This window comes from Artibeus jamaicensis, unplaced genomic scaffold (genome assembly GCF_021234435.1).
Source record: "Artibeus jamaicensis isolate MK-2021 breed Jamaican fruit bat unplaced genomic scaffold, CSHL_Jam_final contig_196, whole genome shotgun sequence".
In the NCBI taxonomy this organism is placed as follows: domain Eukaryota; kingdom Metazoa; phylum Chordata; class Mammalia; order Chiroptera; family Phyllostomidae; genus Artibeus; species Artibeus jamaicensis.
In genome coordinates, this window is record NW_026521401.1 from 3,793,826 (window position 1) to 3,811,949 (window position 18,124).

An 18,124-nucleotide genomic window follows, 5' to 3' on the forward strand; every position below is an offset into this window, starting at 1 on the left:
ATTTTTATACTCTAATAATGTGTATTTTATACACCAATAATCTCTATCAGAGAAATTAAAAACTAAATCCCATTTACAATTGCATAAAATAAAACACCTAGAAATAAATTTAACCATGGAGGTACAATGCCTGTACTCAGACAATTATAAAACATTAAAGAAAGAAATAAAAGAAGATACAGATAGTCCTGGATGGTGTGGCTCAGTGGTTGAGTGCTGGTCTGAGAATCAAAGGCTCACTGGTTCAATTCCCAGTCAGGGCACATGCCTGGGTTGCAGGCAGGTTCCCTGCAGGCCAGTTCCCAGCAGGGGATGCACGAAAGGCAACCATACATTGATGTTTCTCTCCCTCTCTCCTTCCCTTCCCCTCTAAAGATAAATAAATAAAATCTTTAAAAAAAGTAAAAAAAAGAAAAAGGAGAACAGAGTTGTAGGTATCACACTGCCTAACATCGAACTATAGTGTCAAACTATACTACAAGGCCATAGTAATCAAAATGGCATAGTACTGGCATAAAAACAGACACAAAGATCAATGGAACAAAATAGAGAACCCACAAATAAAGTCATGCCTACATGGTAAATTATTCTATGATAAAGGATGGGTCAAGACAGTTTTCAATAAATGGTGTTGGGAAATTGGACAGATATATGCCAAAAAGTGAGACTGGGCCACCTTCTTACACTACATGCAAGAATAAATTCAAAATAGATTAAAGACTTAAATATATAACTTGAAACCATAAAACTAGAAGAAAACATAGGTAGTAAAGTTTCTGACATTTATCTTAGCAATATTTTGTCTGACATATTACCTCATGCAAAGAAAAACTAAACAAATGGGACTACATCAAACTAAAACGGTTTTGCACAGCAAAATAACCCATCAACAAAATGGAAAGATTACCTCTGAATGGGAGAAGATATTTGTCAATGACACATCTGATAAGGGGTTAATATACAAAATTTATAAAGAACTCAGACAATTCAACATCCCAAAAAACCAAACTACTCAGATAAAAAGCAAACATAATCACTACCAGTCCTGGCTGGTGTAGCTCAGTGGACTGAGCACAGTCCTGCGAACCAAAGGACCAAGGTTCAATTCCCAGTCAGGGCACATGCCTGGGTTGCAGGCCATGTGCCCCCAGCAGGGGACACATGAGAGGCAACCATGCACTGATATTTCTCTCCCTCTCTCCTTCCCTTCCCCTCTAAAGATAAATAAATAAAATCTTTTCAAAAAATAAATAAAGTTAAAAAAAATAATCGCTCCCTGCTCCAACAACACAAATATTTACTATTTTTGATTGGTTACAGGCAACATATAGTGGCCACTAGTAGATTATTGATTTAAAGCTCCAACATGCACTCTTTTGTTAATTGGCCCACAGCTATTAACTGGTTAATTATTCTGGTCTCTTTCTCTCAATTTCCAGCAGCTGTCACTTAATTTGAAACGTCTCAAAGTTTTTCTCCTGTCACTATCTCAGTTTTTTATCAGTGGCACTTTAGGGAATAAAGGATTCGGGCAGTGTTCAGGGATGGGTGAAGGGGGACAGAGACTTTCTGGAGTTCAGACCAGCGTGGAGATGAAGAGTTCGCTACGAGTATGAAATTGAAGCAATAGTGACTAGGGAAAGGATATCCTTTCCCTACCCCTATCCTTTTTTTTTTTTTTTTTGGCAGATCGCGCGAAGCTTCACAAATATATATTCGGATGGGATCTCAACTGGCCAATCACTGCCTCAGGAAGGCGGATTTAGTCTGTAGTACCCTCCCCTTCTTTGAGCGTCTTTTAAACGGACCAATGAGTGCTCGACGTCCCCTGCGGTTGGTTCTAGCTGATTGACCAGAGTTCGTCGTCCCTCCCTCCGGTCACGGGTTTGTCCCCACCTCTTCGCATACAAGATGGCGGCGCGCGGCGGAGTGGAGGCCGGGCCTGGAGTTTGCTGAGGTTGACTCCCTTTCCTACCCTTTCTTTGGGCGCAAAGCGCCGCGAGCCCAGAGGACGGGGGCCGGGCGGGGACAGGGGAACCTGCGTAGCTGGACCGCGAGCCCGCGTCCAGCCTGCGCTTCCCCACCCGGCCCCGGCCCCGGCCCCGGCCCTGGCCCTATCCCAACCGTCAGGGGTCTCCTCTTATTCTGACTGATTGCTTGGCTTTGGTACACCACCAGTAGCTGAGGACTCTTCTCCACTCCGGGCTCACCTCCACTTTAGAAATGTTTGGCTTCTTCCCGCCCAAACAGCCAGCCTTCAAAACCTGCACTCCTGGACAGGCACCTGGTCCTCGTTCCCTCCACTGAGACCTCACTCACCTCTAACTCACTTCCTTTTCAGATTGTTGATTCTCTCCCTTAGTTGGAGACTTCTCACCTTTCCAATCAGCCCCTGACTGCCCCCCCCCCCCCGTTTTTTGGCAACCTTGCCATCTCCATCAACCAAGAGCTAGACTTCTTTTTGACTAACCTCCGTAGCCCCATCATGGAGGCTCTATACTTGGTGGTGAATGGTGTGGGCCTAGTGCTGGACGTGCTGACCTTGGTATTGGACCTCAACTTCCTGCTGGTGTCCTCCCTCCTGGCTTCCCTGGCCTGGCTTCTAGCCTTCATCTACAACTTGCCACACACTGTACTGACTAGTCTAATGCACTTGGGCTGCGGAGTACTGTTTTCACTGCTGGCCTTGATGGAAGCCTTGGTCAGGTTAATTTTGGGAGGCTTTCAGGCCTTCTGTACCCTGCTCTACAGATGCTGCTCAGGCCTGGAGAGCCTAAAGCTCCTGGGACACCTAGCCTCTCATGGGGCATTGAGGAGCCGGGATATACTGCATCGATGCATCCTCAATGTGGTCTCCAATGGCCATGCTTTGTTGCATCAGGCCTGTGACATCTGTGCCATTGCCATGAGCCTGGTGGCCTACGTGATCAACAGCTTGGTCAACATCTGCCTCATTGGCACTCAGAATCTCTTCTCCCTACTGCTGGCCCTATGGGATGCAGTGATGGGGCCACTGTGGAGGATGATGGACATTATGGCTACCTTCGTAGCTCACATTTCCAGCAGTGCTGTAGCCATGGCCATTCTTCTCTGGACCCCCTGCCAACTAGCACTGGAGCTCCTGGCCTCAGCTGCCCGCCTCTTGGCCAGCTTTGTGCTTGTCAATCTCACCGGCCTGGTGCTGGTGGCTTGTGTGCTGGCAGTAGCAGTGACTATGTTGCACCCGGACCTCACCACGAGGCTGGCTACCTGGGCACTCAGTCAGCTCTATGCCTGGCCATCCTACCACCAGCTTCGAGAGGATGTTGTGCGGCTGTCTCACCTAGTACTGGGCTTGGATACTTGGCGCCGAGCCTGGAGCCGTAGCCTGCAGCTGGCAAGCTGGCCGAATCGGGGAGGGGCACCTGGGGCTCCCCAGGTTGGCCCTGGGAGGGTGCCCTCAGCCAGGACCTGGCGACAGGAGACTTTTCCTGAAGCAGGGATCAGATCAGAGGCAGAAGAGGAGGAAGTCAGAGTGACCACAGCAGTCAGGGAGAGACTTAATGAGGAGGAGTCTACAGTTGGGCAAGACCCATGGAAGTTGCTGAAGGAGCAGGAGGAGCGGAAGAAGTGCGTTATCTGCCAGGACCAGAGCAAGACAGTGCTGCTTCTTCCTTGTCGGCACCTGTGTCTCTGCCAGGCCTGCACTGAAATTCTGATGTGCCACCCAGTCTACCACCGTAACTGCCCACTCTGCCGCCAGGGCATTCTGCAGACCCTCAATGTCTACCTCTGAAAACTCCCACCCTCCTTGCCAACTTCAGCTCCATGCTTCTCACAGGCACCTGTAGTAGAACAGTGTTAACACCGGATCTCTCCATCCTGGCTTGAATCCCCTTCTGCCCCCATGGCTGTCATGGCAAGCCTCCAAGCCATACATCCAGGACATTGAGAGATGAGATACCCTGGAAGACTGTGACCTGGGTGGGGACAGGGCAACAGCTTCTCTTGAGTCTGGGTCCCTGTGATGTTGAGGGTGGTATGTCACTATGCTAGACCCTGAGACTGTTTGCTTTGGATACCCCTCCAGCTTTCCAGGGCCAACCCAAATGCCAGCCTGTGGGGCTCCCTTACTCTGCTTCTGGCTTTTCTGTTGGGGATTTGCAGGTCTTCTCCCTGGCCCCTCCCTACTGCCTTCCCAGCTTTTTCAGCCACAGCACATCAGTGTCATTTGGGCGTTTTGGCAATTCAAGGGCCTTGGGATGATCTTGAACCTTTGCTTTCAGGCACAGTTCTTGTGTGTGATATGTTTTGGCTGCCCTTAGAGCTACCAGTTTTGCCTGTCATGATCTTACGAAGCACCTTCCAAACATAATCCAATAGCTGGGGTCAGGAATTTATCCCTGAGGTCAGGGCATGTATCTGCATCTGACTTTGGGACCACGAATCCTCATACCCCAGCTCCATTTGGAGCTTCAGGAAAGAGAACCAGATTTCTATTTCTATTTATATCCCTTTCATTCCCCACATCACAGAATAATGGCATTCCCCTTCTGTTTCTCTTCCTGGCATTGGGGAGGGTAGACTATGCACATTTCACTAGGGTCCAAACAGTAGGGGCCAGGACCTAGGGGTATGCAGTTCCCTGAGGGGTCTCCTGGCTGTTTCCATTGAATAAAGTTTTGTTGACAACTGACAGCCTGTGTGTGCATCTTTGCAAGGGTGAACAGTTGGTTAGGGTAACTGACTATAGCAGGGCCCTTCAGTCCTGCTGGACTCACAAGTTTGGTTGGTGGGGGAAGAGAAGATAGGATGGTCTGTGCCTTGATGAAAGTCCATGCCAGGTGTGGCTGGCTTTCATCACCTCCAATTTGTGCCCTCATCCACATGCCTTTTGGAAAGCCCTTCCTTTTCTATTTTTACCAGAAGTTAAGCCCTAGTAGAGAGAAGTGTGAATTTTCACATCCCAGGTTTTCCTCTGGTGCCAGTCTTCCCAGGAGGGAACTTGGGTTGGGGTTCCTGTCACCTGGTGTCCAGTCTACTCTCTCAGCCTTGCAGGAGCTAGTGCTGTCTCTGTCTCTTGGCATAGAATGGCACTGTGATGTGCTAGAGTATTGCTGTGGGACCCGGTGGAGAGCATGGAGTTGAAGCTCATTACTCCTGATGCTTGTCTCTAGCTTACTTAGCCCAGTCCCCACTGGCCATATCTGCCCTCACATGGTCAACAAGAGAGAGGGGGACATTCCCCCATAATTGTTAAATCTAAGAGTATAATGCCAGGAACAGCCTTCTGGAAGTGGAGAAAGAGGGAAAAGAGGTAGGTCAGAAAGAAACAGATTCCCTCCACTTTCTCTTAAGCTGATACGGATGAGCTGATACGGACTTGGCAAGCCCTGGTTTGTTAGTTATTGGGTTGGGGTGTGGGGCCAGGGCTGGCTTCTGAAGGTCAGAGGAGGGGGGTCTGGAAGGGCTCAGACTTGGTGGCGGAGCCCACCCAGGCTGTGCCCAGCATAGCAGAGGCAGAGTTCATTCCAAACTCCACTTTGGAGTTGGGAGGCCTGAGGGAGGGCTTTTTCTTGCCTTTCCCCAACCCTGGGAGGTGAGCCAAACAAGGAGAGCCTTAGCTCCTAACAGTCTGTTTAATGTGATAATAAACATTTTATGAGAGAAGATAAACTTCCTGAACTGAGAGCGGAGGGCCCTTTTCTCTCCACCCCCATCTGCAATTCCACTGGTCTATATCTGTATCCTTTCTCCCCCTAACCAACCCAGTAGTCAAGAGCTCAAGCGTTATTGCTGCATTCTAGAGCTGGGGCGCCCTCTTGTGGTCATTTCAGAAACTACTTATCTAAACATCCAGGGACACTCCATTTCCCTGCCAGTGGGGGATAGTGAAACAGCCTTCCAATCAGTCCAGTCATCAAGGGACCAGAAGAAAAGTACGCAAGCAGCAGAAAAGTCATAAATTAAAATCTCTGAATCCTTATTTGTTGATGAGGGGTGTATGTGGTAAAAGTAGCACCTACCCAGTTCATATGACATCTCTGAGTTAGAAAAAGATGTCCAGAGCCCCGTACCAGGAGGATACCCTTCTCAGCTAGGTACTCCTGTTCACGACCTACACAGGGGCAACTTTTGAGCGGCCTTTCATTCACTTGGATCTGCCTCCTGTATCTCCTGCCCCTTAGCTCATCCAGTCCAAGAGCCCTCCCTTCTCCTCCTTCTATCTTGCCCCTTCCCCCATCCTCAGAATGAGGGCATCCTCCCCACTAAAGAAGAACGGCTGAAGCAATTTGAGGTGTTTTTTTTTAAAAATTAAGATTTATTGAATGGTGTCTAAGAAAACGGCCCAGGAGAAAAGGGAAAAGGGAGGATTCAGCGAAGCAGACAACCAGGAAAAGAGCACCTCTCCTTGGGGTCCTGAGCCAGAGTACCTACACCTGCCAGCACAGTACACTCCTCTGGTCTTGGGCAGAAATCCAGCCGGTCTCCTGTGCTGCAAGCCCTGATTTCAGATAGCCTCTGTCCCCATTCCCTGACAGCAGCAGGTCTGGACAGGCCACCATTAGCCCTCCTAGTCATTCACAATATTCCAGGGGGCCAACCTTCACCCACGATGTGGCTAACAGGATGGCGCCCCACCCACCCCACCCCCTGCCCTGTCCCCCTGCAGTGAGAAAGTGTAGGCTCAATTTCCAGTGGGCAATCAAGCAAAGACAGGGGAGTTGTGCCAGTCAGAATACACCAGAAATCCAGAAAAGGTGCTGTCAGTCTTGATGCTGGCATAGATGCCAATGTAATCACCAACACCCACCTGCACCCACACCTGGTCCTCGGGCTCGAGCCTCACCATAGCGCCCCCGGAGAGAGAGGCTGGCTTGGGCCATCCCCCAAAAAACTGGAAGAAAGAGGCGATAGACTCGCCATTTTTGACCAGATCAAATTGCAGGCTAGTCCGGTAGACGGTGGCGTGGACCGCGAAGTAGTAGACCCCTGGTACCTGGCAGGTGAACTTGCCAGTGGTGGCATCGTAATGACCCTGCTCGTTCACCAGCACCCGGTCGAAGGGTAGGGGCGTGTCTAACGGCGGAGGCATCCGGCTCTCAGAGCGCTTGGCACTGAAGGCGGAGCGCGGAGGCACCGAGCACTCCCCCGCAGGCCCGGTTGGCCCCATAGGGCCCGCCTCTCCTCGCGGACCAGGCTCCCCACGGGGCCCCGGTAATCCTGTGGGGGGAGGGGGGTAAGGGGAGAAGTTCGGGTGAGTGCAGGGGCCGGTCCACCCGAAGTGGTGTGCACAGAGGGCGTCTCTGAGGAGCCTCCCTGTTCTCTCTAATCTCCCCAGTCCAAACCTCCCCTCTTGTCCTGCCCAGCACACTAGCCTCCCTCTCCTCCCTCACCCCCTCCACCCGATGTCCTGTGGGGCTGGGGCATATCTGACCCGCCGGTCCAAGAGAGTCCCAGGGGTCCTGATCGCGCGGGTTGAGTCGCTCTTTCCTATTTCCTCCCAGGGCAGAGCGTAAATGGGCGGGATCGGAGTGGCGCCCCCTGGCGGGAATTCTGAGCCCTGCAGAGCTGGAGCAGGGGCCCTGCCAGCTCCGATGTAGCTGTGGTGCTCTTACCCGGCCTCCCGCCCTCGCCTTTCTCTCCCGGAGCCCCGGGCGAGCCGTCTCGGCCATCTCGACCATCACGGCCAGGAAGGCCCTGACTGCCGTGGTGGCCCGGCGTGCCTGGAAGGCCAGGGTGCCCTGGGCACAGGCTGGGAATCTTGTTGTCGTCCAGCGGGGGTGAGCCAGCCGCCAGGTCCAGGAGCAGCAGGGCGAGGAGCGGCCTCATGGCGCTGGCACTGGGAACCCGAACTCCGGGGTCCTCTGGTAGTCTGTGGGTTGGGCAGGACAGGAGTCGGGCCCAGAACATTGGGGCCTACCTTGCCCTCCGCCCCAGGTTAATTCCCCGCCCCCCCTCCCCTGCCATATCCCTGTAGCTGAGCAGCTGCAGGAACGCAAAGAAATGGGTTGCCCATAGACCCGAGAACCTTGAGAGCACGGCTGAGAAGGAAGGGAGAGGCCGGGCTCCTCCCTCTACCCCAACCCTGGCCCGAGCCTAGTCTTTCTCACAGTCCCCTCCCCAATCCTCATTCCCTTCCACCAGGCTCACCCCCTTCCCGGCTCCCGGCGCGGCTCCCTCTCTCTATGGCTTCCCTCCAGATGCTTTCTTCTTCGGACCCTCCAGCTGACCTCTGCTCCCGCCTCTGCACTTCTCTCTAGCCAGGCGCCAGGAGCCCGCACGGTCCCCCTGGTCCTGCTTAGTTCGCTCTCTGCCTGCTCTGTGCTGCTCCTCCCAGACTCCAAAAGGAAACCAAGAGCTCCCGCCGGGAAATAGCAAGGAAATAACTCGTGGTGTGCCAGGCGTCTGGCCAAAATTTGGGGGGAGAAAGGAGGAGGAGAGAGACTTGAAGCCGGACACAGAGTCAGAACCGCTAGACAGACACTCAGGGTACCTATTGCTCCAAGGAGCCGAGAGGAGAGAGTGAGTGACAGAGACTAAGGACAAGACTCAAGTCCAGGAGAAATATAAGCTGAGAACTGAGGGAGGAGAATTCTAGAGGCAGGTAGCTGAGTACCCAGGACTTAGGACAAGGCCTGCCACATTACTAGAGATTCACTGAATAAATGAAAAGGAAACCTTGAAAAGCAGTTGCAGAGGGAGAGAAGGCAGTTGATAGGAAACAGGGGTTTGGATGGGAAACAGTCTAGGTTGTCAATGGCACAGCCTGGAGCCAGGCCTGTTTCCAGTGGCAACTGGGTCTGAGGAAGGAGCTGGGAGAGTGGGAGGGTCTCATTAGCCCGGCTGAGGATTTCTCCCCTTCTTGGGAGGCCCCAGAGAGGATGGGCAAAGTTCCATGCTGGTCCCCCTTCCTTTGTTGCCCTGCCTGCCCACCCTGATAGGCAAAGGAGAATGGGCAGGCAGAGGAGGAGTCCACTTCAGGATCAGGGCTGGGCACAAGACCCCAGGCCAGCTGCCTCAGGCAGCCTGTTGCAGTCGAAAGGCCAGAGGATACCCAGTAGTGCCAGACCAGACTGGCACTGGTGCTCTGCCTCCTGGCAGACAGAGCGGCAGGGAGGAAGAATACTGCCTAGTGGGGTGCAGTGGGGCACCAGCAGCCCACAGAGGAGCCTCCGGAAATTCTGGTAGCAGGATAGATTTGTCAGGCTCTGTGGAAAGAGATCAGCCCTCAAGCACCTGCACCACAGGCTCCCTCCCCTTCCTGAGGGTGGGGGAAGGTCCCTTCTTATCTCTTCCCAGAGCACCTTGTAACCTCTGAGAACCTCCATCACCTCCTCCTGTGTGGCCATGCCCACCCAGATGTTAGGGAAGGCTGTGGTGTTGTAGCTTAGTCCGATGCACATCTCCACTCGAATGGGCTCACAGGCCATCTCTGCAGGAGTAAGGGGGGAGGGTCACTGTGGGGACCTCCTGGCTGTGTAATCAGGAGCAAGTCACCTAATCACTCTATTGGGTCAGAAGAGGGTTGTAAGAATCAAAGGAGATAAAATGGAGAGATGCTTTACATATTTTGAGGATTCTGTTATCCTCTAGTAGGGGTGTCCAACCTTTTGGCATCTCTGGGCCATGCTGGAAAAAGAAGAGTTGCCATGGGCCACACATTAAATACATTGTGACATGTGATCACACACAAAAAGTGTCATAATGTTTTAAGTAAATTTACAATTTTGTTGGGCTGCATTCACAGCCATCTTGGGCTGGGTGTGGCCTGCAGGCCACAGGCAGGAGAGCCCTGCTAGAGCCTGCTCCAAGCATTAGTGGCCAGCCCTGGGCACCATGCAGGCACCTCTTTGATCTCAGGGAGCATGGGACACCAGCATTAGCAGAGACCATTCAGCATCTAGAAGGAACTTCCCTGATTTCACCTTCTTTGAGGTGGGCTGTGGAGAAGGGCTTTCTCTCTTTCTGTGACTAGACTGGACTGGTTCTTGAGATTCCCATTTAACTTGGGGGTGACCCAGGACTCTGTGAAGAGTCAGAATAGTGAATCCCTCCATCAGGAAGGATAGGGATGGGCATTATGAAGAGTGTTATGAACAGGTACCCAGCTTGTTCAGGCCTGCCAGTGCTTGTCCATGGGGCCCCGATGCAGGCTTCTCACCTGGGAATGGGAACAAGGGGCTGCTGCACTTGTCATCACTGCTGTCTGTGCAGTCTCTCCATGTGTCACACATCCACTGTAAACTCTTGCATCCTCCATCCTGGCAGGAGGATTCTTGGGGTCCACAGGGGTCTATAAAGCACAGGAGTAATGGCAGTGCCCGCAGATATGTCTGTCCCCGCTGCCTTCACAGTGTTCTGACCAGGATCCAGAGCCCTTCCCCATTCTCCTGGAGGCACCTCTACTGTGCACAGCTGCTTGCGGAAGGGCACCTACTCTCTGTGGCATTGAGGGCCCGGTAGATGGCTGAGAAGCCCATGCTGCTGATGCCATGACCTGTCCTAAAGAGTACAGCCAGCTGGTGATGTGAGGAGACGAGGCGAGGGGGTAGCTGTGCTCCACAGAACCTGCCCAAAGCAGAAAGCAGTACTGGGCATTGTGGTCCTGGCTGGCTGGGGTACACTGAGGCTGCCCACAGGCCTCACCCAGAGCTGGGTGCTTTGGATGATGCCAGAGTGGATGGCAGGCATATCTGTGACATGGAACTTAGGGTCTGGTGAGGAAGATACATGTATTCAGTAGACAAAGTAGAATACTAAATGAATTTCAGGGATTCATTGAACTTGAACCCCTTTAAGATGGGAAAAATCAGTGCTCACTTCGGCGGCACATACATACATCGGAACGATACAGAGAAGATTAGCATGGCCCCTGTGCAAGGATGACACGCAAATTCGTGAAGCATTCCATATTTTTTGATATACAGTAAAGTATAGGAAATGGAGTAGCCAAACAACTTATACACATGACTCATGGACATGAACAATGGTGGGGGTGGATTGCCTGAGGTCGTGGGGGCTGCTGGGTAGAAAGAGGCAAACAGGAAAATTGGGACAACGGAAATAGCAAAATCAATAAAATATAATTTTTTAAAAAGATAGAAAAAATCAGCGAGTGTTCCTTAGGGAAGTGGAATTGGACCTGCAGGTGGGAGAAATGGGAGAGGGTTAGGACTGGGAAAGGGCCTCCTGGAGGAGGGCGATGTAAGGAACAAAGGCTTTTTTAGGGTGACAGTGAAAAGACTTTGGCTTGGAGTAAACAAAGAAAATGAGGCTAAGGAGTAACTTGGCTAATTTGTAGAAAGCTGTGATTGGCAGGCTGTGGAGGATGGACTTGATCTTGGGCTCCTCCCTTGGCACTATGGGTACCTGCCCAGGAGGCTGAGGGCCCCTGAGTTGTTGGTCTCATACACCTCCACATAGTCAAACTTGCACTCTTCTTGAGCTTCCAGGCTGAAGTTGTGGAACTGTAGTTCTATGCCATGTCCAGCAGGAACTGAGATATGCCAAGTGCAAAGCTGAGGGAGGGCACAGATGACATACTTCACAGGTTCCTTCGGTCCCAATCTGGGCATCTAGGCTGAGTGCCAGAAGGCCTTCCTGCTGCAGGCTAGGCAGGGTGTGGGTGGGCACTGCCCACCTAGCTCTCATCATAAGTACTTCGTCAGATAGGGAGGGACTTTTAACTTGTCTCATCTTAGAGATAGGTTTACTGAGCATGGGAACAACTGGGTATGTATTAGGTACTTAGTAATGCTCTCTTCCTGCCTGCTTGATTTCTGACCTTCCCAAGTACTAGGCAGTATCTATCAGGCTGTTTATAGCCACACTAACTGGGTGCTCAGGTGCGCCCATGGGTGCTACATTGCCCTCCCCATGGAGTGTTGGCTTACCTTTTGGTGAGGGTACTCCTGCAGGTAGCTGGTAGTAGAGAAATTTCCCTGGAGCCCAGTCAGATTCCCCCCACATCCTGTAGAGAGGAGGAGGCATTCATGAGTTCGCCAGTGTCTGTGCCTTTGCCCAACAGGCCAAAATTAATTGTAGAGGAGAGTTTTGGTCATGCCTGTGGGAAGCAAGTTTTAGGCTAGAAGAATTACCAGGCAGTTATGGGGCTGGGCCAGAGCTGGGGAGCTCAGCCTGAACCTGGATCGGATACCTGAAGACAGCACCCACCCTGAGGCTGGCGGGGCCCGTACCTGAGAACTGGGCACTGCAGTTGTTCTCGTCACTGCCATCAGCACAATTGGCAAAACCATCACACACTGAGTCAGATAGCAGGCAGATGAGCTGGTCACAGGGGAACTCATCATGGGCACAGTTTCCTGGATTGGGGGGTAGGCATCTGAATTCAGAAACACCAGAATCTCTAGCCATTTTGCCAGTCCTGGGAGTGACTGGAGGGGAGTAAAGTAGACCACTGACATGTAGCTGGGACACGGTGGGAAAACACTCACCATGTCCATGAGCCACAGCCTGGTACCAGCCATAGAAACCAAATCCTTCCACACTGCTGTCAGAAACGAAGGCCACCTGGAGGTGACTGGCATTGGTATTTAGTGTGGCAGGAGGCACCCTCCCACATACTCTGCAAGAAGCCAGGTAGGGGGTAATAGAGGCTCAGAGCACAGGGCCAGTCAGAATGGAGCCTGCCTGGGCCCTGCAGTCCTCTTTCCTCAGACTTGTGACAATGTAGTCAAAAAGGGTAATTTCATTTCCTAGGGAGCTCTAATCTTCCTAGCACCTGTATATCTATCCTTGCAGCATTTATTCATGGGGAAGGAAATAGGGGCTCCATTTTACAGATCTGGAAAATGTGGTTAGAGAGGGAAAGTGACCTTCCCAAGGTTATATAGCAGAGCTGGGCCCAGAGGTCAAGACTCTCAAATTTGTCCCAGTCAAGTCTTTCCCACTGTAGCTCCCTGGCTCTGTGTTCCAGACAATGATTCAGGACAGGAGTGGGACCTCCTGGGGGCAGAGGGACCCACCTGAGGAGGGGGCCATCGGGCTCGAGGAAGATTTCCAAGCGATCAAAAAGACAGGAGGCCATACTCTCTATGCTGAGAGCTTCAATCTTGAGCTGTATAGTATGGTTTGTGGACACCTGGATGTGCCACACACAGTGGGCATTGGGTGGGTAAAGGCCTGGGTAGTTGGGGCTGCTGAAAAAGCCACTTGGTCCAGGAAGGAGGCCTCCACAGGCTGCAGAGATAGAGGTTAGAGTTCAGAGCTCAAAGCTCAAAAGAAGAGAGACCCTTTTTTTTCCAAGGTGCCTCTTCTTGGTCCCCCTCCCTCCAGCCATTTTGGGCCCTTCAGGAAGGTCTGCCCTTAATACTCACTGGACTGGGGTGTGGGTCTCATGCCTGCCTCCTGCTGCCTTTGAGGGGTCCCAGTTGCCTGAGAGCTGGTAGTGGTCATGGTAGGGGAAGTGCCAGTGGTGGTGAGGCCTCTGGCAGGCAGTGGATTGTAGGAGGCCCCCAATGGTGATACGGCCTGTAACTCTGGAGGCAGGAAGATGGGGGAGTGAGGTTCAGAGGAACTGGATCCCTGGGAGTTAGGCAGCATAGCTCATGGATTCTCATTTGAAAGCCCTTCTCCCCAGCAGGTCATGCGTACTTACGGGCCAGGATGATGGCCACCAGCAGCCCCAGCAGCAGGAGCAGCAAGCTGGCCAACAGTAGGACACACAGCCAGGAGAAATGGCAGTCTGGCTGCAGACCTCGGGGACGCCAACCTGAGGGCAGGCAGGGTGGAATTTTGAGGCCCCCTGCCCTCTGGCATCCCTCACAGTGCCTCCAGCTCTTGGACCTCTCAGTCCTACCCCCAAGGTCATGCTTGTGAGATGGTTACCATGCCAGGGAGCTCGGATGCTACAGCGGGCATCCTCCTGAAAGGCCAGTGGAGAGCAAGGTGACCCTGATTCAGGCTCAAAAGCAGGATTGCAGAATTCAGTCTGAAAGGGAGAGACTTGAGGATTGAGGGCAAGGTGGCAGCACTGCCTGGCAGGAGAGTCCACCGGGCACTGCCAGCCCTAGGCAGGCAGCTAGCATTTGGAAGAATGGTTCCTTGTGATCCTTACCTTGCTCAGTTCTGCCGACTCCACACACAGGATCATATCTGAGCAGTCTTTCATGGCTCAAGTCTCTGCATGGCTTTCTGGAGTCCTTGCAAAAGCCCAAGACCCCCAAGGGCCCACTCCCTGACCCCAAAGCCCCTATCAAAGGGATAGCCTGTGCCTCCTGAGAGAATGGGCTACCAGACTAGACCAGCTCTCAGGCTACAATAGGCAGACTGGCTCAGGGTCCTGGCTACTTTGGCTTTGTGTGGGGGAAAGCGCAGCAGCCAGAAGGAATTTGCAAAGGCATGAAATGGTCCCTTAATCCAGCTCAGCTGAGAATGCTAAGGTCAATACCCTGGTGCAAGGCAGCGGTCTATAAAGGCACAGGTAGTGTCTGAGAGCTTGGAGGACACTAGGTGCTCTCTGTGTGGGGGTATGACCAAGTGTGTACTGAGTGAGCATGTGAGGAGTGCTGGGAGGGAAGGGGGACAATGGGGGCTGTTTTGCAAGCATGAGGAAGTCATAGAAGTTGAGTGTAAGGGTTTGGCAGCTTCAAGGCCTGTGAGTCCTAACAGCCCTGGACAAAACCAGCTGTTCACGGTCCCTCCCCCTTAGGATGCTTGGGGCATTAGCCAAGCCTGGGTCTGTGGAAGGCCCCTGTTAAAGCACCTGTATGTCCAGGACAAGGAAATAAGCCATTATAGGAAGAATATGGTACGTATAGGCTGTTATGTCTGTGCTGCCAAGAGTGGGGAAACTTGGCTACTTCCTGCGACCCCTCAGGCTACAAGAGAAAGGCGGAGGTGAAGGAGAAGGTGTGCAAGGCCTTAGACAGGGTTGTTCAGGACAGGCTACTCAGAGGGGCTATGGAATCTGGCAGTTGGTGCTGTCTGTTATTGCAGGATAGGGTACTTATGCTCTGCAAACGAGATCACATCATGCCTCTTTCTCCATCAGTGAAGTTCTCTTGGAAATTCTCCGCCTGGCCCAGCTGTCCTCAGGGGAAAAGGCAAGGGATGGTTAATCTGATTTGTGTTAGCCATGTACAGGATGAGAATCAGGCCAGGCCGGAGGTAGGGAGACAGCATAATATTTCCAGCTGCCATCTGTAGAATGTCTGTTATGTGTTAGGACCCGGTCAAGAGGTCTTACATGCAGTTTCTCTCTTTTAGTCACTCTGTGAGGCAGCACAACTATTTTTCAAATGATGGCACTAAGGCTTCGAGAATTAAGTAACGGGGTTCCCCAAATTCACACAGCTCGTGAGACACAGAAACAGGTGAATGTAGGACTAGGTGAATCCAAAGTGTGCTTTTTCTGATGCCCTTCTCTCACTCTACACTAGAGCCAAGGTATAAAGGAGGAAGAAAGTTGGGGAACTCAGTGGGAAGAAAAGAAACAAAGGAGACAGCTTCTGTGATCCTAAGGCAGTTCTTGTACTTGGGTGATTGCCCCAACTCCCAAGTTCTACTCCATTCACCCCCTCCCTGTAGGGCCTCAGGCTGCTTTTGTCTAAGGGTCAAGCCTTTTTGGGACCCTCAGATGTGGACTGCATTGAGGATTTGAGGGGTCAAATGTATTTTTATTTATTATTATTTTTAATATTTTATTTATTTATTTTTAGAGAGAGGAGGAGAAAGAGTGGGAGAGAAACATCAGTGTGTGGTTGCCTCTCACGTGTCCCCCACTGGGGACCTGGCCTGCAACCCAGGCATGTGCCCTGACTGGGAATCGAACCGGTGACCCTTTGCTTCACAGGCCCGAGCTCAATCCACTAAGCTACACCAGCCAGGGCCTCAAATGTATTTTTATAACAACACTGACATTATTTTCACTCTCAGTTGTGAGTATACAGTACAGTTTTCTAGAGGCTGAACGTTGTGTGCTATTGGGACACATTGCGTGCAGCAGGAGATGAGAGTACAGTTGTCTTCTGTTAAGCCAGGCATTAATGAGATTTGAAAAAATGTAAAACAGTGCTACCCTTCTTACTAATTTCTTTTTTATTTGGAAAATGTAGTTATTTTGCTGAAAAAATATCTTAGTGTGTAAAGGGTTCTAGTTTTAATATGGTAAATATTAATAGATATAACCCATGCAAACAAAAAGTTCTTTGGGGTTCTCAATTATCTTCAGAGTGTAGGGGACAGACATGAAGACAGTTCACTGGATCAGATCAGAAATCAAATACTGGGTAAACTGAAGTAGCAGTGCCTCCCTCTGATGGAGGGCAGGCAGGGGATCTCCTGGAAGAGGTGGGCATTTAGTCTAAAGTTTGAGGGTTGAAAAACATTTTAATAGGCAGAACTTGGGAGTTGGTAGGAGATTCTAAAAAGGAGGGGAGGCTTAACACTGTGGCTTAGCTAAGGAGCGTGGGATGTAAGCTGCTTTAAGGAAGGACTCGCTTGGTCAGAACTGGATCTTAGAACAGTCTGTAGGAAGACACTGGAAAGGAGGCAAGAGGGAGGCTGGCAGAGTAGGACCCTTCTTCAGTCTTGCCCCTCACCCCCTAGTTTCTGGGTCTATTTTTTTTTTTAAGATTTTATTTTTAGAGGAGACGGGAGGGAGAAAGAGAGGAGAGAGACACCAGTTGCCTTTCACATGCATAACCCAGGCATATGCCCTGGCTGGGAAATGAACCTGCAACCTTTTGCTTTCTGGAATGATGCCCAACCAACTGAGCTGGACAAGTCAGGGCTTGTTCCTGGGCCTTTCCTAGTCTCTAGGATCTTGGAAGACTGCAGCTCAATTCCAGCCAACACACCAGTATCTCCAAGAGGCAGGTCATGCTAAATATCAAGAAATTGGCAAAGCACACCCCTTGCATTCGGAATGCCCATTCAGGGCCTTTACCTCACTGATTCAAGTGAGGTAAATCTTTCTGCAAGATTTGGGCAATGTGATGATGACTTTGCATTCCTAAGCCTTTGTTAAGTATGTTGTTGGGGGTGGAGGAAAGGAAACAGAAGCATTTTGAGAAGCTAGGGGAACTAAACATTTACTGAGGATCATCCACCAAGGGAATCCTTTACAAATTTTTTTAATGTATTGGGGTGACATTGGTTAATAAAATTATATAGGTTTCAGGTGCACAGTTCTGTAATACAGAATCTGTATTGTGTATTATGTGTTCACCACCCCAAAGTCATTTCCCATCACCATTTATTCCCTTTTACCCCCATCTACCTCCCCCACCCCCTTTCCCTCTAGCAATCACTATACTGTTGTCTATGAAGAGAATCTTAATGAAGTATTGATGGTGCAGCCCTGGAAATGGGGCTGAGGTGCAGAGGCAGAAATGGACATTTGTTGAATATCTACTATGTGTAGACACTCTCAACTCTGAGTAGGTATTGCTATGCTCAGATTACAGAGAAGGAAACTGAGGCTCAGAGAGATTAAGTAATTTGCCCAGACTGTAAAATGCCAGTCTCTTTCTGCTGTTTTCTGCCTCCCATACAGGTGCTTGTGTCTGTCCACGGAGTGATGAAAGATGGGGACCCTCAGAGGGGCCCAACCCAGACCTGTTAGGGCTGGGTTTGCAATAGATCATGCCAATTTTGCTATTGGGTAGGTGTGGATGTATAGGATTAGGGTAGGATCCCCTTGTTATATTGCTGTTCAGTTCAGTTCCTAATAGACACAGGGTTGGAAAATTTGATGCAGAAAGTCCTGAAAAATACTGTAAATTATTCACCCAAAAGGGAGAGTATTCATGGAAAGAGTACTGGATGGGAAGTCAAAATACCTGGGTTCCATCCTGCCTTTACCACCCATAAGCTCTAGTGCTTGTGTCCTTATTGGCAAAATGAGAACATGGACAAGGTAACCCTTATGTTCCTAACTCTAAAGTTTTATGGAAAAAAAGTAATCTGTATTTTTGGGCACTTGTCAAATAAAGTATATATATGCTGACATATATTTTTATACATATACTAACTTCATAAACTGGAACCAGGGAACCAGAAGTATGTAAGTCTCATAACTTCGAACTTGAGAACTTAGGTATTTAGAGAAAAAGTGACTTAGAATGAGAAGACTTGAACAGAGACCTTCAAGGTCCACTAGTCCAATCACCGTAATTCA

The 18,124-nt window shown here is 50.8% G+C and overlaps 3 protein-coding genes and 1 non-coding gene across 7 annotated transcripts; 2 read left to right on the plus strand and 2 right to left on the minus strand.

The window, feature by feature from the left end:
* Window positions 1–1,896: 1,896 nt before the first annotated feature.
* On the plus strand, window positions 1,897–4,677 carry RNF26 (ring finger protein 26). Its single transcript, XM_037147344.2, has one exon. It carries the CDS (start codon window positions 2,486–2,488, stop codon window positions 3,773–3,775), a length of 1,290 nt encoding a protein of 429 aa, XP_037003239.2. The 5' UTR covers window positions 1,897–2,485; the 3' UTR covers window positions 3,776–4,677.
* Window positions 4,678–6,286: 1,609 nt separating this feature from the next.
* Window positions 6,287–9,402, minus strand: C1QTNF5 (C1q and TNF related 5). Of its 2 annotated transcripts, none has more exons than XM_037147166.2 (3): window positions 9,315–9,402; window positions 7,599–7,855; window positions 6,287–7,203 (listed from the first exon to the last, which is right to left on the minus strand). In XM_037147166.2, the coding sequence occupies exons 2-3, from the start codon at window positions 7,810–7,812 to the stop codon at window positions 6,686–6,688; spliced, it is 732 nt and encodes a 243-aa protein (XP_037003061.2). In that variant the 5' UTR covers window positions 7,813–7,855; window positions 9,315–9,402; the 3' UTR covers window positions 6,287–6,685. The 2 variants fall into 2 exon arrangements, with proteins under 2 accessions (XP_037003061.2, XP_037003062.2); XM_037147167.2 differs by lacking the exon at window positions 9,315–9,402 and adding an exon at window positions 8,134–8,336.
* Window positions 8,482–18,022, minus strand: MFRP (membrane frizzled-related protein). Of its 3 annotated transcripts, XM_037147163.2 has the most exons (13): window positions 14,060–18,022; window positions 13,831–13,933; window positions 13,601–13,714; window positions 13,320–13,481; window positions 12,969–13,182; window positions 12,438–12,568; window positions 12,180–12,305; window positions 11,877–11,953; window positions 11,353–11,501; window positions 10,421–10,551; window positions 10,145–10,276; window positions 9,288–9,415; window positions 8,482–9,191 (listed from the first exon to the last, which is right to left on the minus strand). In XM_037147163.2, exons 1-13 carry the CDS (start codon window positions 14,111–14,113, stop codon window positions 8,967–8,969), a joined length of 1,746 nt encoding a protein of 581 aa, XP_037003058.2. In that variant the 5' UTR covers window positions 14,114–18,022; the 3' UTR covers window positions 8,482–8,966. The 3 variants fall into 3 exon arrangements, with proteins under 3 accessions (XP_037003058.2, XP_053528509.1, XP_053528517.1); XM_053672534.1 differs by having other exon boundaries at window positions 12,180–12,568; XM_053672542.1 differs by lacking the exon at window positions 13,831–13,933 and having other exon boundaries at window positions 12,180–12,568; window positions 13,320–13,714; window positions 14,060–14,119.
* Window positions 10,798–10,900, plus strand: LOC119050818 (U6 spliceosomal RNA). The gene has a single exon (XR_005082816.2). It is a non-coding gene; the product is annotated as a U6 spliceosomal RNA (small nuclear RNA).
* Window positions 18,023–18,124: the final 102 nt, after the last annotated feature.